The sequence below is a fragment of the Struthio camelus genome, chromosome 3 (genome assembly GCF_040807025.1).
Source record: "Struthio camelus isolate bStrCam1 chromosome 3, bStrCam1.hap1, whole genome shotgun sequence".
In the NCBI taxonomy this organism is placed as follows: Eukaryota; Metazoa; Chordata; class Aves; order Struthioniformes; family Struthionidae; genus Struthio; species Struthio camelus.
This window is the reverse complement of record NC_090944.1, coordinates 1,107,659-1,118,819: the sequence shown is the minus strand read 5'-3', so window position 1 is coordinate 1,118,819 and position 11,161 is coordinate 1,107,659. Positions and strand designations below refer to the sequence as shown.

The window sequence follows — 11,161 nt, the reverse complement described above, 5'->3', positions numbered from 1 at the left end:
AGTCGGCGGACGCCGGCCTGGGGGCCCCGCGGCGGCTGGCCCAGGCCGGAATAGCTGAGCCATTAACCGGGACGTGCCGAGAGCCGCGGCACCGCCAAGGCGGGGGGGCTCCAAGCGGGGCCCGTGCTGCCCCGGCCGCGCCGGGCGCGGGGCTCGGCCGAAGCGGAGAGGCCCAGGAGGCCGCCGGTGCCCTCTGGACTCGCGGGGGGGGGGGGCCGGGGCAGCGGAGCGGCGTGCCCTGGGCGCGCTGCCCCGGGCCGAGGCGCCGCCGGCACCGGTTGGGGCCCGTGACCCCCGGGGTCACCAACGGCCGCGCGCCTGCGCATGCGCGAGGGGGGGGGTTTTGGGAGGGGGGAAGGTGCAGCGCGGCCATTGGCGGCGGCGGCCGGCGGCGTCATCGGCGCGCGCGGGGCAGGGGCGGAAGCGCGGCGGCGGCTGCCCTGGCTGACGTCATCGAGGCGCGCGGCCGGCGGCGGCCAGGGCAGCACGTGGGTCGGGCCACGCCGCCGCCGCCGCCGCCGCCGCCCGGTGAGCGTCCGCCCGCCGCGCTGCTCGGGGCACGCCGGCCGCACCGGGGCCGGGGGGGGCAGCCGGGTCCGGGCAGCGGGCACACGGCACGGCGGGCAGGGCTCCGGGCGGGGACACCGGGGACACCGGGGACACGGAGGGGACGGAGGGACAGGGCTACGGGCGGGGACACCGCGGAAACCGGGGACAGGGAGGGGACGGAGGAGCAGGGCTGCGGGCAGGGGACACCGGGGACATGGAGGGGACGGAGGAGCAGGGCTGCGGGCAGGGGACACCGGGGACAGGGAGGGGACGGAGGAGCAGGGCTGCGGGCAGGGGACATTGGTGACAGGGAGGGGACGGAGGAGCAGGGCTGCGGGCAGGGGACACCGGGGACAGGGAGGGGACGGAGGAGCAGGGCTGCGGGCAGGGGACACCGGGGACAGGGAGGGGACGGAGGAGCAGGGCTGCGGGCAGAGACACCGGGGACAGGGAGGGGATGGAGGAGCAGGGCTGCGGGCAGAGACACCGGGGACAGGGAGGGGACAGAGGAGCAGGGCTGCGGGCAGGGACACCGGGGACAGCAGGGACATGGAGGAGACGAAGGAGCAGGGCTCCAGACAGGGACACCGGGGACAGGGAGGTGATGGAGGAGCAGGGCTGCGGGCAGGGGACATTGGTGACAGGGAGGGGACGGAGGAGCAGGGCTGCGGGCAGGGACATTGGTGACAGGGAGGGGACGGAGGAGCAGGGCTGCGGGCAGGGACATTGGTGACAGGGAGGTGATGGAGGAGCAGGGCTGCGGGCAGAGACACCGGGGACAGGGAGGGGACGGAGGAGCAGGGCTGCGGGCAGGGACACCGGGGACAGGGAGGGGACGGAGGAGCAGGGCTGCGGGCAGGGGACACCGGGGACAGGGAGGGGACGGAGGAGCATTGCTGCGGGCAGGGGTCATTGGTGACAGGGAGGGGACATGGAGGAGACGAAGGAGCAGGGCTGCGGGCAGGGACACCGGGGACAGGGAGGGGACGGAGGAGCAGGGCTGCGGGCAGGGACACCGGGGACAGCAGGGACATGGAGGAGACGAAGGAGCAGGGCTCCAGACAGGGACACCGGGGACAGGGAGGGGATGGAGGAGCAGGGCTGCGGGCAGGGGTCATTGGTGACAGGGAGGGGACGGAGGAGCAGGGCTGCGGGCAGGGGACATTGGTGACAGGGAGGGGACGGAGGAGCAGGGCTGCGGGCAGGGGTCATTGGTGACAGGGAGGGGACGGAGGAGCAGGGCTGCGGGCAGGGGTCATTGGTGACAGGGAGGGGACGGAGGAGCAGGGCTGCGGGCAGGGACATTGGTGACAGGGAGGGGACGGAGGAGCAGGGCTGCGGGCAGGGGACATTGGTGACAGGGAGGGGACGGAGGAGCAGGGCTGCGGGCAGGGACACCGGGGACAGGGAGGGGACGGAGGAGCAGGGCTGCGGGCAGGGACACCGGGGACAGCAGGGACATGGAGGAGACGAAGGAGCAGGGCTCCAGACAGGGACACCGGGGACAGGGAGGGGATGGAGGAGCAGGGCTGCGGGCAGGGGTCATTGGTGACAGGGAGGGGACGGAGGAGCAGGGCTGCGGGCAGGGGACACTGGGGACAGGGAGGGGATGGAGGAGCAGGGCTGCGGGCAGGGACACCGGGGACAGGGAGGGGACAGAGGAGCATTGCTGCGGGCAGGGACACCGGTGACAGGGAGGGGATGGAGGAGCATTGCTGCGGCAGGGACACCGGGGACAGGGAGGGGACAGAGGAGCAGGGCTGCGGGCAGGGACATTGGTGACAGGGAGGGGACGGAGGAGCAGGGCTGCCGGCAGGGGACATTGGTGACAGGGAGGTGATGGAGGAGCAGGGCTGCGGGCAGAGACACCGGGGACAGGGAGGGGACGGAGGAGCAGGGCTGCGGGCAGGGGACATTGGTGACAGGGAGGGGACGGAGGAGCAGGGCTGCGGGCAGGGGACATTGGTGACAGGGAGGGGACGGAGGAGCAGGGCTGCGGGCAGGGGACATTGGGGACAGGGAGGGGACGGAGGAGCAGGGCTGCAGGCAGGGGACATTGGGGCCGGTGCAGCGGGGCCTTGAGCCGGGGGGTCCCGGGGCCGCCGGGCAGCAGTCCTTGGGCCGGGGGCCCGTGGGGTCGGCGCTGGGCAGCGGGCGCCAGCCGCCCCGTGTTTAGTCTGCGGGCTGGAGCGTGCGGGTGACCTTGGACCCTGCCTGGGCGCTGCGGCGTGCCGGGCAGGGCCGGGCCGGGCGGCGGGAGGCGTGCTGCCCTCTCACCCCCTTCCCTCCCTGCCTCCCTCCCTTCGCGCTGGGTGGGGGCGGCGGCGGCGGGCCCCCCCTGCCCGCGCCGCCTCCCCGCCGAGGCCGGCAGGTCCGGGCAAGCCGCCCCCGGTGCCAGGCGCTGCCAGGCTCAGCTTAATCCCCGTCGGCGTGCCCCAGGCATTCCTGGGCGGATCGCGGCCGTGCCCCCTGCCCGCCCCACGGCGCGGGGTTGGGGGGGGTCTGGGCGCCCACCGGAGGGCACGAGGGTCCCTGTCCCGCTGCTGGGGGGCCGTGCTGCCCCCGGCCGGCCCGTCCCGCTCGCTGCCGGGTTTGGCGGGACGGTCTCGTTCCCGGGGTGGCCGCGGTGGGTTTGGCTGCGTGGGCCGGGTGCAGCCGAGCTCGGCCAGCCGGTCTCGTTCCTGGGGTGGCCGCGGTGGGTTTGGTTGCGTGGGCCGGGTGCAGCCGAGCTCGGCCGGCCGGTCTCGTTCCCGGGGTGGCCGCGGTGGGTTTGGTTGCGTGGGCCGGGTGCAGCCGAGCTCGGCCGGCCGGTCTCGTTCCCGGGGTGGCCGCGGTGGGTTTGGTTGCACGGGCCGGGTGCAGCCGGGTTTGGCGGGACGGTCTCGTTCCCGGGGTGGCCGCGGTGGGTTTGGCTGCGTGGGCCGGGTGCAGCCGAGCTCGGCCGGCCGGTCTCGTTCCCGGGGTGGGTTTGGCTGCGTGGGCCGGGTGCAGCCGGGTTTGGCGGGGCTGCGCGGGGCCGCGGCTCTGGGTGGGTCTGTTTTTGCAGCCGGGCTCTTGGTGTTCCTTGGAGCAGGTTCCCGTTTGCCTTGGACGCGGAGAGGCCGGTGGAGGCGACCAGGCGGCGGGAGGAGGCGGCGGCGCGCCGAGAGCGCCAGGAGCCCGGCGCCGAACCCTGCCCAGAGCGGGTGGGAGGGCTAAGGTGACGTTCCTGTTCCTCTCCCCCGCCCCTGCCGGGTCCTTGAGACGGGCTGAGATTAGCCGCGCGAGCGAAGGTCCCTTGTGCCGCTTGCTCCCAGCTCCTGGTCCGGACCCGGGCGTCGGAGCAGCGGGACGGCGTGCCCCGCGCTCAGCCCCGCCGGCGCCTCCTCACCCTGCCCTCCCTTCCCTTGCAGCTCGGCGCTCCGGCGGGATGCCGGCCCGGACCCGCTGCCAGGGCGGCCGCCGGGCATCGGCGCGCCCATGAGCCGGCGAGGGAGCGTGCCGGGCAGGTGGCCTGGTGGGAGCAGGTACGGCGGGCGAGCGGTAACGGGACGCCCTCGCCATGGAGTTCACGGCGATCGACTACATCATCTTCGCGCTGCTGCTGGTGCTGTCGTCGGCCATCGGGCTGTTCTACGCGCTGAGCGGGGGCCGGCAGCGCACGGTGCAGGAGTTCCTCCTGGCCAACCGCAACATGGGCTTCCTGCCCGTGGCCCTCTCCTTGCTGGCCACCTTCCAGTCGGCCGTGGCCATCCTGGGCGCGCCGGCCGAGATCTACCGCTTCGGCACCGAGTACTGGTTCCTCGGCTGCTCCTACCTCCTGGGGCTGCTCATCCCGGCGCACGTCTTCATCCCCGTCTTCTACCGCCTGCAGCTCACCAGCACCTACGAGGTGAGCGGGGCCGTGCCCCTTGTCCTGGCGTCAGGCCTGCCGTGGCCGAGCGGACGCTCCCCCCTGCCCGCTCCGCGCCGTTTGTCCCGGCGCTGGCTGGCCCGGTCGCGGCAGCAGGAGCTGCCGGTTTCGGGGGTGCCGAGCCGGGGGCCGCCGGGGACGTCTTCGCTGCACGCCCGCCCCGCGGCAGGAAGAGGGGGGGACGGGGACGGGTCCCCGACGCCCTCTCTGCCCCCCCCTCCCCGCAGTACCTGGAGCTGCGCTTCAACAAGGCCGTGCGCATCTGCGGCACCGTCACCTTCATCTTCCAGATGGTGAGTGGGGCGGGGGGGGGGGAGACCCCCGCGAGGGCCGCGGCCGCACGCCCTGCCGGCCCGGCGCTGCGAGCGCTGCTCTCCCCGCAGGTCATCTACATGGGGGTGGTGCTCTACGCGCCCGCGCTGGCCCTCAACGCAGGTAAGGGGCTGGGGAGGGGGGGGTCTCACCCAGCCTGGGGAGCCCGGGGGCTGGGTGCTGGCGGGGGCAGCGCAGCTCCTGCCGCCGGCGGTGGGCTGCCGCTGCTCGTTGACCGCCCGCTCCGCTTCCAGTGACGGGCTTTGACCTGTGGAGCGCGGTGCTCACCATAGGGCTGGTCTGCACGCTGTACACCACGCTGGTGAGTCGGTGCCGGCGCCGGGCTGGGCACGGGTCCCCCGTCCCCGGGGTTGCGTGACGCGGGCGCTGTCCCTCCGCAGGGCGGGCTGAAGGCCGTCATCTGGACCGACGTCTTCCAGACGCTGGTGATGTTCGCGGGGCAGCTGGCCGTCATCGTGGTGGGCGCCCAGCGGGTGGGCGGCATCGCCCGCGTCTGGCGCCTGGCGCGCGAGGAGGGCAAGATCTCCGGCGTCGAGTGAGCGCCGCCCGGGGCTGGGCTGCCCCCAACCCAGAGGGGGGCCGCGGCGGCCGGGGAGGGGTCGGGGTCCGGGGGCAGCGGCCCGTCCTGCTGCGCCGCAGCCCCCCTCCCCACCCCGCCGTGACCCCGGCCTCCCCCACGGGTCTCCGCAGCCTCAACCCCGACCCCTTCGAGCGCCACACTTTCTGGACCCTGGCGTTCGGGGGTGTCTTCATGATGCTGTCGCTCTACGGGGTGAACCAGGCGCAGGTGCAGCGGTACCTGAGCTCCCGCAGCGAGAAGGAGGCCGTGCTGTGAGTGGGGCCGGGCAGCGGGCCGGGCGCGTGGGGCTGGCCGGCCCCCCTCCCCAGCTCACCTCTCCCTTCCTCCTGCCGCCCGCCCGCAGCTCCTGCTACGCCGTCTTCCCCTGCCAGCAGATCGTGCTGTGTCTCAGCTGCCTCACCGGCCTCGTCATGTTCGTCTACGACCGGGAGCACCCGCTCGCCCCCAGCCACGGCCAGGCCTCCTCCGACCAGGTACGGTAGCAGGTACCCGTCCCCGCCGCCCCCCCGGCAGCCCGAGCCGGCTGCCCCTGCCGGGGGCCGCTCTCAGCCCCGCCGTCCTGCACCCAGATGGTGCTCTACTTCGTCATGGACGTGCTGAAGGACCTGCCGGGGCTGCCGGGCCTCTTCGTGGCCTGCCTGTTCAGCGGGTCCCTGAGGTAGGTGAGGGTCCCTGAGGTAGGTGAGGGTCCCATCGCCATCCCCGCCGCCGGCAGGACCCTCTCCACCGCCCCCCTCCTCCTCCTTCGCAGCACCATCTCCTCCGCCTTTAACTCGCTGGCCACCGTCACCATGGAGGACCTGGTGCGGCCCCACTTGCCCGACCTCCCGGAGTCGCGGGCCACGCTGCTCTCCAAGCTGCTGGGTGAGCCGTGGGGCGGCCGGGGGGCGGCGGCGGCGGTGGTGGGACGCGGCCCCGTCGTGACCCCGGCTCTCCTCCCCGCAGCTCTGGGCTACGGGCTGCTCTGCTTGGGCATGGCCTACGCCTCCTCCGTGATGGGCCCCGTGCTGCAGGTAGGGCGCAGCCGCCGCAGGGGTGCGGGGGGCCCACCGGCGGGGCGGTGGTCCGGGCCTCAGCCCCGCCGGTGTCCCCGCAGGCCGCCATCAGCATCTTCGGCATGGTGGGCGGCCCGCTGCTGGGCCTCTTCTGCCTCGGCATGTTCTTCCCCTGCGCCAACCCCACGGTGAGTAGCGAGCGCGTCCCGCGCCGCCGGCCGGGGCCGCAACGGCCCCGGCAGCCGGCCCGGCACCCCGCTGCCATCGGCGCCCCGTGCTTTGCCGCGTAGGGTGCCGTGGTGGGGCTGGCGGCGGGTCTGGCCATGGCCTTCTGGGTCGGCATCGGCAGCCTGGTGCAGAACGGGCGGGCGGCCGGCGGGGCCCCGCCGCCCAACGGCACCGCCGCCGGGCCCCCCGCCGGCAACCTCACCACCGTCCTGGCGGCCACCCTGCTCGCCTCCACGCCGGCCCCGCAGAGGTGAGCGGCCTCGGGGTCCTGCGGCCACACTTTGGGGGGGGGGATGCTGCCGGTCCCCCCTCCCCTGCTGCCGCTCCGTCCCCCCCCGTCACCGCCCCCCTCGCTGTCCCCGCAGCCCCACCGGCCTGCAGAAGTTTTACAACCTGTCCTACATGTGGTACAGCGCCCACAACTCCACCACCGTCATCCTCGTGGGGCTCCTCGTCAGCCTGCTCACCGGTGCGGGCGCCCGGGGGGCGGCACGGTGGGGGGGCTGCGCGGCCGGGGGGCTGCGCGGCTGGGGGAGTGCGTGTCGGGGGGCTGCGTGGCCGGGGGGCTGTGCAGCAGGGGGCTGCGCGGCCGGGGGGCTGCACGGCTGGGGGAGTGCGTGTCGGGGGGCTGCGCGGCCGGGGGGCTGTGCAGCAGGGGGCTGCGCGGCCGGGGGGCTGCACGGCTGGGGGAGTGCGTGTCGGGGGGCTGCGCGGCCGGGGGGCTGCGTGGCTGGGGGGGTGCGTGTCGGGGGGCTGCGAGCTGGGGGGACTGCGCGGCCGGGGGGCTGCGTGGTCGGGGGGCTGCACGGCTGGGGGAGTGCGTGTCAGGGAGCTGCGAGCTGGGGGGACTGTGCGGCCGGGGGGCTGCACAGCTGAGGGAGTGCGTGTCGGGGGGCTGCGCGGCCGGGGGGCTGCACAGCTGAGGGAGTGCGTGTCGGGGGGCTGCGCAGCCGCGGGGCTGCGCAGCCGCGGGGCTGCACGGCGGGGGGCTGTGTGGCTGGGGGAGTGCGTGTCGGGGGGCTGCGAGCTGGGGGGACTGCGTGGCTGGGGGGCTGCACGGCTGAGGGAGTGCGTGTCGGGGAGCTGCGCGGCCGGGGGGCTGCACAGCTGGGGGGCTGTGCAGCTGGGGGGAGTGCATGTCGGGGGGCTGCATGGCCGGGGGGCTGCGTGCCCAGGGGGCTGCACAGCTGGGGGAGCACGTGTCGGGGGGCTGCGTGGCCGGGGGGCTGTGCAGCAGGGGGCTGCACGGTCGGGGGGCTGCACAGCTGGGGGAGTGCGTGTCAGGGGGCTGCGCGGCCAGGGGCCTGCGCGGTTGGGGGGCTGCACTGATGAGGGAGTGCATGTCGGGGGGCTGCGCGGCCGGGGGGCTGCACAGCCGGGGGGCTGCGCAGCTGGGGGGAGTGCATGTCGGGGGGCTGCGCGGCTGAGGGAGTGCATGTCGGGGGGCTGCATGGCCGGGGGGCTGCGTGCCCAGGGGGCTGCTCAGCTGGGGGAGCACGTGTCGGGGGGCTGCACGGCCAGGGGGCTGTGCAGCCGGGGGCCAGCACAGCTGGGGGAGTGCGTATTGGGGGGCTGCGCACCCGGGGGAGTGCATGTTGGGGGGCTGCGCACCCGGAGGAGTACGTGTCGGGGGCTGCACGGCCGGGGGGCTGCACAGCTGGGGGAGCACGTGTCGGGGAGTGCGTGTTGGGGGGCTGCGAGCCGGGGGGCTGCACGGCCAGGGGAGTGCATGCCGGGGGGCTACGCCAGGGGGCTGCGACCCAGGGGTCTGTGTATCTGGAGGGGCTGCACAACCGGTGGAGTGCGTGCTGGGGGACTGCAGGGCTAGGGGGCTGCACGGCTGGGGGGCTGCACGACTGGGGGAGTGCGTGTCAGGGGGCTACACCAGGGGGCTGCGTATCTGGAGGGGCTGCACAGCCCGGGGAGTTCATGTTGGGGGCTACACCAGGGGGCTGCGAGCCGGGGGGTCTGTGTGTCCAGAGAGGCTGCATGACTGGGGACTGCACCGGGGCTCTGTGGGTCAGGGGGCTGCATGGTCGGGGGTCTGCGTATCCAGAGCGGCTGCACGGTCGGGGGGCTGCACCAGAGGGCTGTGAGCTGGGGGGGCTGCGTGTCTGGGAGGGCTGCACAGCTGGGGGCTGCACTGGGGCTCTGTGGGTCGGGGGACTGCACCAGGGGGCTGCGAGCTGGGGGTCTGTGTATCGGAGGGGCTGCACGGTTGGGGGGCTGCACCAGGGCTCTGTGGGTCGGGGGGCTGCAGTCCCGGGGGGTCTGCGTATCTGGAGGGGGCTGCACGGTCAGGGGGCTGCACAGGGGGGCTGCACCAGAGGGCTGCGAGCAGGGGGGTCTGCATATCCGGAGGGGCTGCACAGTCGTGGGGGGCTGCACCAGGGCTCTGTGGGTCGGGGGGCTGCGAGCTGGGGGTCTGCATATCCAGAGGGGCTGCACAGTCGGGGGGACTGCACCAGGGCTCTGTGGGTCGGGGGGCTGCGAGCTGGGGGTCTGCATATCCAGAGGGGCTGCACAGTCGGGGGGGGCTGCACCAGGGCTCTGTGGGTCGGGGGGCTGCGAGCTGGGGGTCTGCATATCCAGAGGGGCTGCACAGTCGGGGGGACTGCACCAGGGCTCTGTGGGTCGGGGGGCTGCGAGCTGGGGGTCTGCATATCCGGAGGGGCTGCACAGTTGGGGGGACTGCACCAGGGCTCTGTGGGTCGGGGGGCTGCGAGCTGGGGGTCTGCATATCCGGAGGGGCTGCACAGTCGGGGGGACTGCACCAGGGCTCTGTGGGTCGGGGGGCTGCGAGCTGGGGGTCTGCATATCCAGAGGGGCTGCACAGTCGGGGGGACTGCACCAGGGCTCTGTGGGTCGGGGGGCTGCGAGCTGGGGGTCTGCATATCCAGAGGGGCTGCACAGTCGGGGGGACTGCACCAGGGCTCTGTGGGTCGGGGGGCTGCGAGCTGGGGGTCTGCATATCCAGAGGGGCTGCACAGTCGGGGGGACTGCACCAGGGCTCTGTGGGTCGGGGGGCTGCGAGCTGGGGGTCTGCATATCCGGAGGGGCTGCACAGTCGGGGGGACTGCACCAGGGCTCTGTGGGTCGGGGGGCTGCGAGCTGGGGGTCTGCATATCCGGAGGGGCTGCACAGTCGGGGGGACTGCACCAGGGCTCTGTGGGTCGGGGGGCTGCGAGCTGGGGGTCTGCATATCCGGAGGGGCTGCACAGTCGGGGGGACTGCACCAGGGCTCTGTGGGTCGGGGGGCTGCGAGCTGGGGGTCTGCATATCCGGAGGGGCTGCACAGTCGGGGGGACTGCACCAGGGCTCTGTGGGTTGGGGGGCTGCGAGCTGGGGGTCTGCATATCCAGAGGGGCTGCACAGTCGGGGGGACTGCACCAGGGCTCTGTGGGTCGGGGGGCTGCGAGCTGGGGGTCTGCATATATGGAGAGGCTGCACGGTTGGGGGGCTGCACCTGGGGCTCTGTGGGTCGGGGGGGCCGCACCAGGGGGCTGCAATCCGGGGGGGGGGGGGGGGCTGCGCACCGAGGGGGCTGCTGCAGCCCCCTGCCCCGCTCTGCCGCCAGGCCCCACGCCGGGGGAGGCCGTGGACCCCCGCACCATCTACCCCGTGCTGCCTCGCCTCTTCTGCTGCCTGCCGCCGAGGTGCCGGGAGAAGCTGCGCTGCGGCGTGCGCTCCGCTGGCCAGGTGAGGGGGGGGGGGGCCGGGGGTCCCGCAGCGACCCCGGCCCCCTGCCCGCCGCCCGCCACCGCCCTCTGCCCGCAGGAGGCGGCCGGGGCGCCGCAGCCCCCCCACGCCGTGCTCAAGAGCAGCAACGGGCTGCCCAACGGCCCCGCCGGCGGCACGCGGCCGCGGGACGAGGAGGAGGAGGAGGAGGAAGGACAGGGCTACATCCGCCCGGTGGGGGCTCCCGCCTACACCGTGCAGGAGACGTCGTTCTGAGCCGGCACCCGCCCCCCCCCCCCCGGCCAGGGGGCACGGACCACCGCGGGGCTCTTGCACAAGGCCAGAGAGCACCAAAAACTGGGGGGGGAGGGGAGGTCCCTGCCCCGGGGGGCTGCACCGCTGCTGCGCGCCAGGGCGCCGTGGGACCAGCCCCAACCCCTGGTGGGGGGGGGTCCGTGCCCCCTGCCCGGCTCCCCGCGGCTCTGGGACCAGTGCTGGGGGGACGAGCGGGAGGGGTCGCCCACCCCGGCCCCCCGCCCGGGGCCACGTGCCTTACCGCGCCGGCTTGTCCCCCCCCCCCCAATAAACCGTTCCCCTGCAGGTGTCGGACCCCCTCCCACGCCCCCCCGGGGGGGACGGCGGCGGCGCGGGGCGCAGGCGGGAGGGAGGGCAGGCGCGCTGCGTTCGGCAGGGTTTATTGTCAGGTGGGGGGGGGCCGGGAGCTGCTTGGCCAGGCCGGGGCCCCGGCGTCCTGCGCGCCCCCCCCCCCCCTCGCCCGGGCTCCCCATGAGCCCCCGGCGTGGGCCGGCCCCCCGCGCCATGGGGTGCCCGCAGCTGGGTCAGGGTAGGGGTCGGGGGGGGCCAGCCCCACGGCGGGCGGGCTGGGGGGGGCCGCCCGGTGCTGCG

General features: G+C 75.1%; 1 protein-coding gene across 1 annotated transcript; it reads left to right on the top strand.

Moving 5' to 3' along the window:
• The first annotated feature begins 417 nt into the window (after positions 1-417).
• Positions 418-10,854, top strand: SLC5A6 (solute carrier family 5 member 6). The gene is made up of 17 exons (XM_068936615.1): positions 418-528; positions 3,623-3,748; positions 3,942-4,420; positions 4,669-4,734; positions 4,825-4,876; positions 5,008-5,075; positions 5,155-5,309; positions 5,465-5,605; positions 5,698-5,827; positions 5,924-6,012; positions 6,106-6,218; positions 6,300-6,367; positions 6,451-6,537; positions 6,640-6,827; positions 6,943-7,046; positions 10,155-10,276; positions 10,355-10,854. The coding sequence occupies exons 3-17, from the start codon at positions 4,091-4,093 to the stop codon at positions 10,529-10,531; spliced, it is 1,890 nt and encodes a 629-aa protein (XP_068792716.1). The 5' UTR covers positions 418-528; positions 3,623-3,748; positions 3,942-4,090; the 3' UTR covers positions 10,532-10,854.
• Positions 10,855-11,161: the final 307 nt, after the last annotated feature.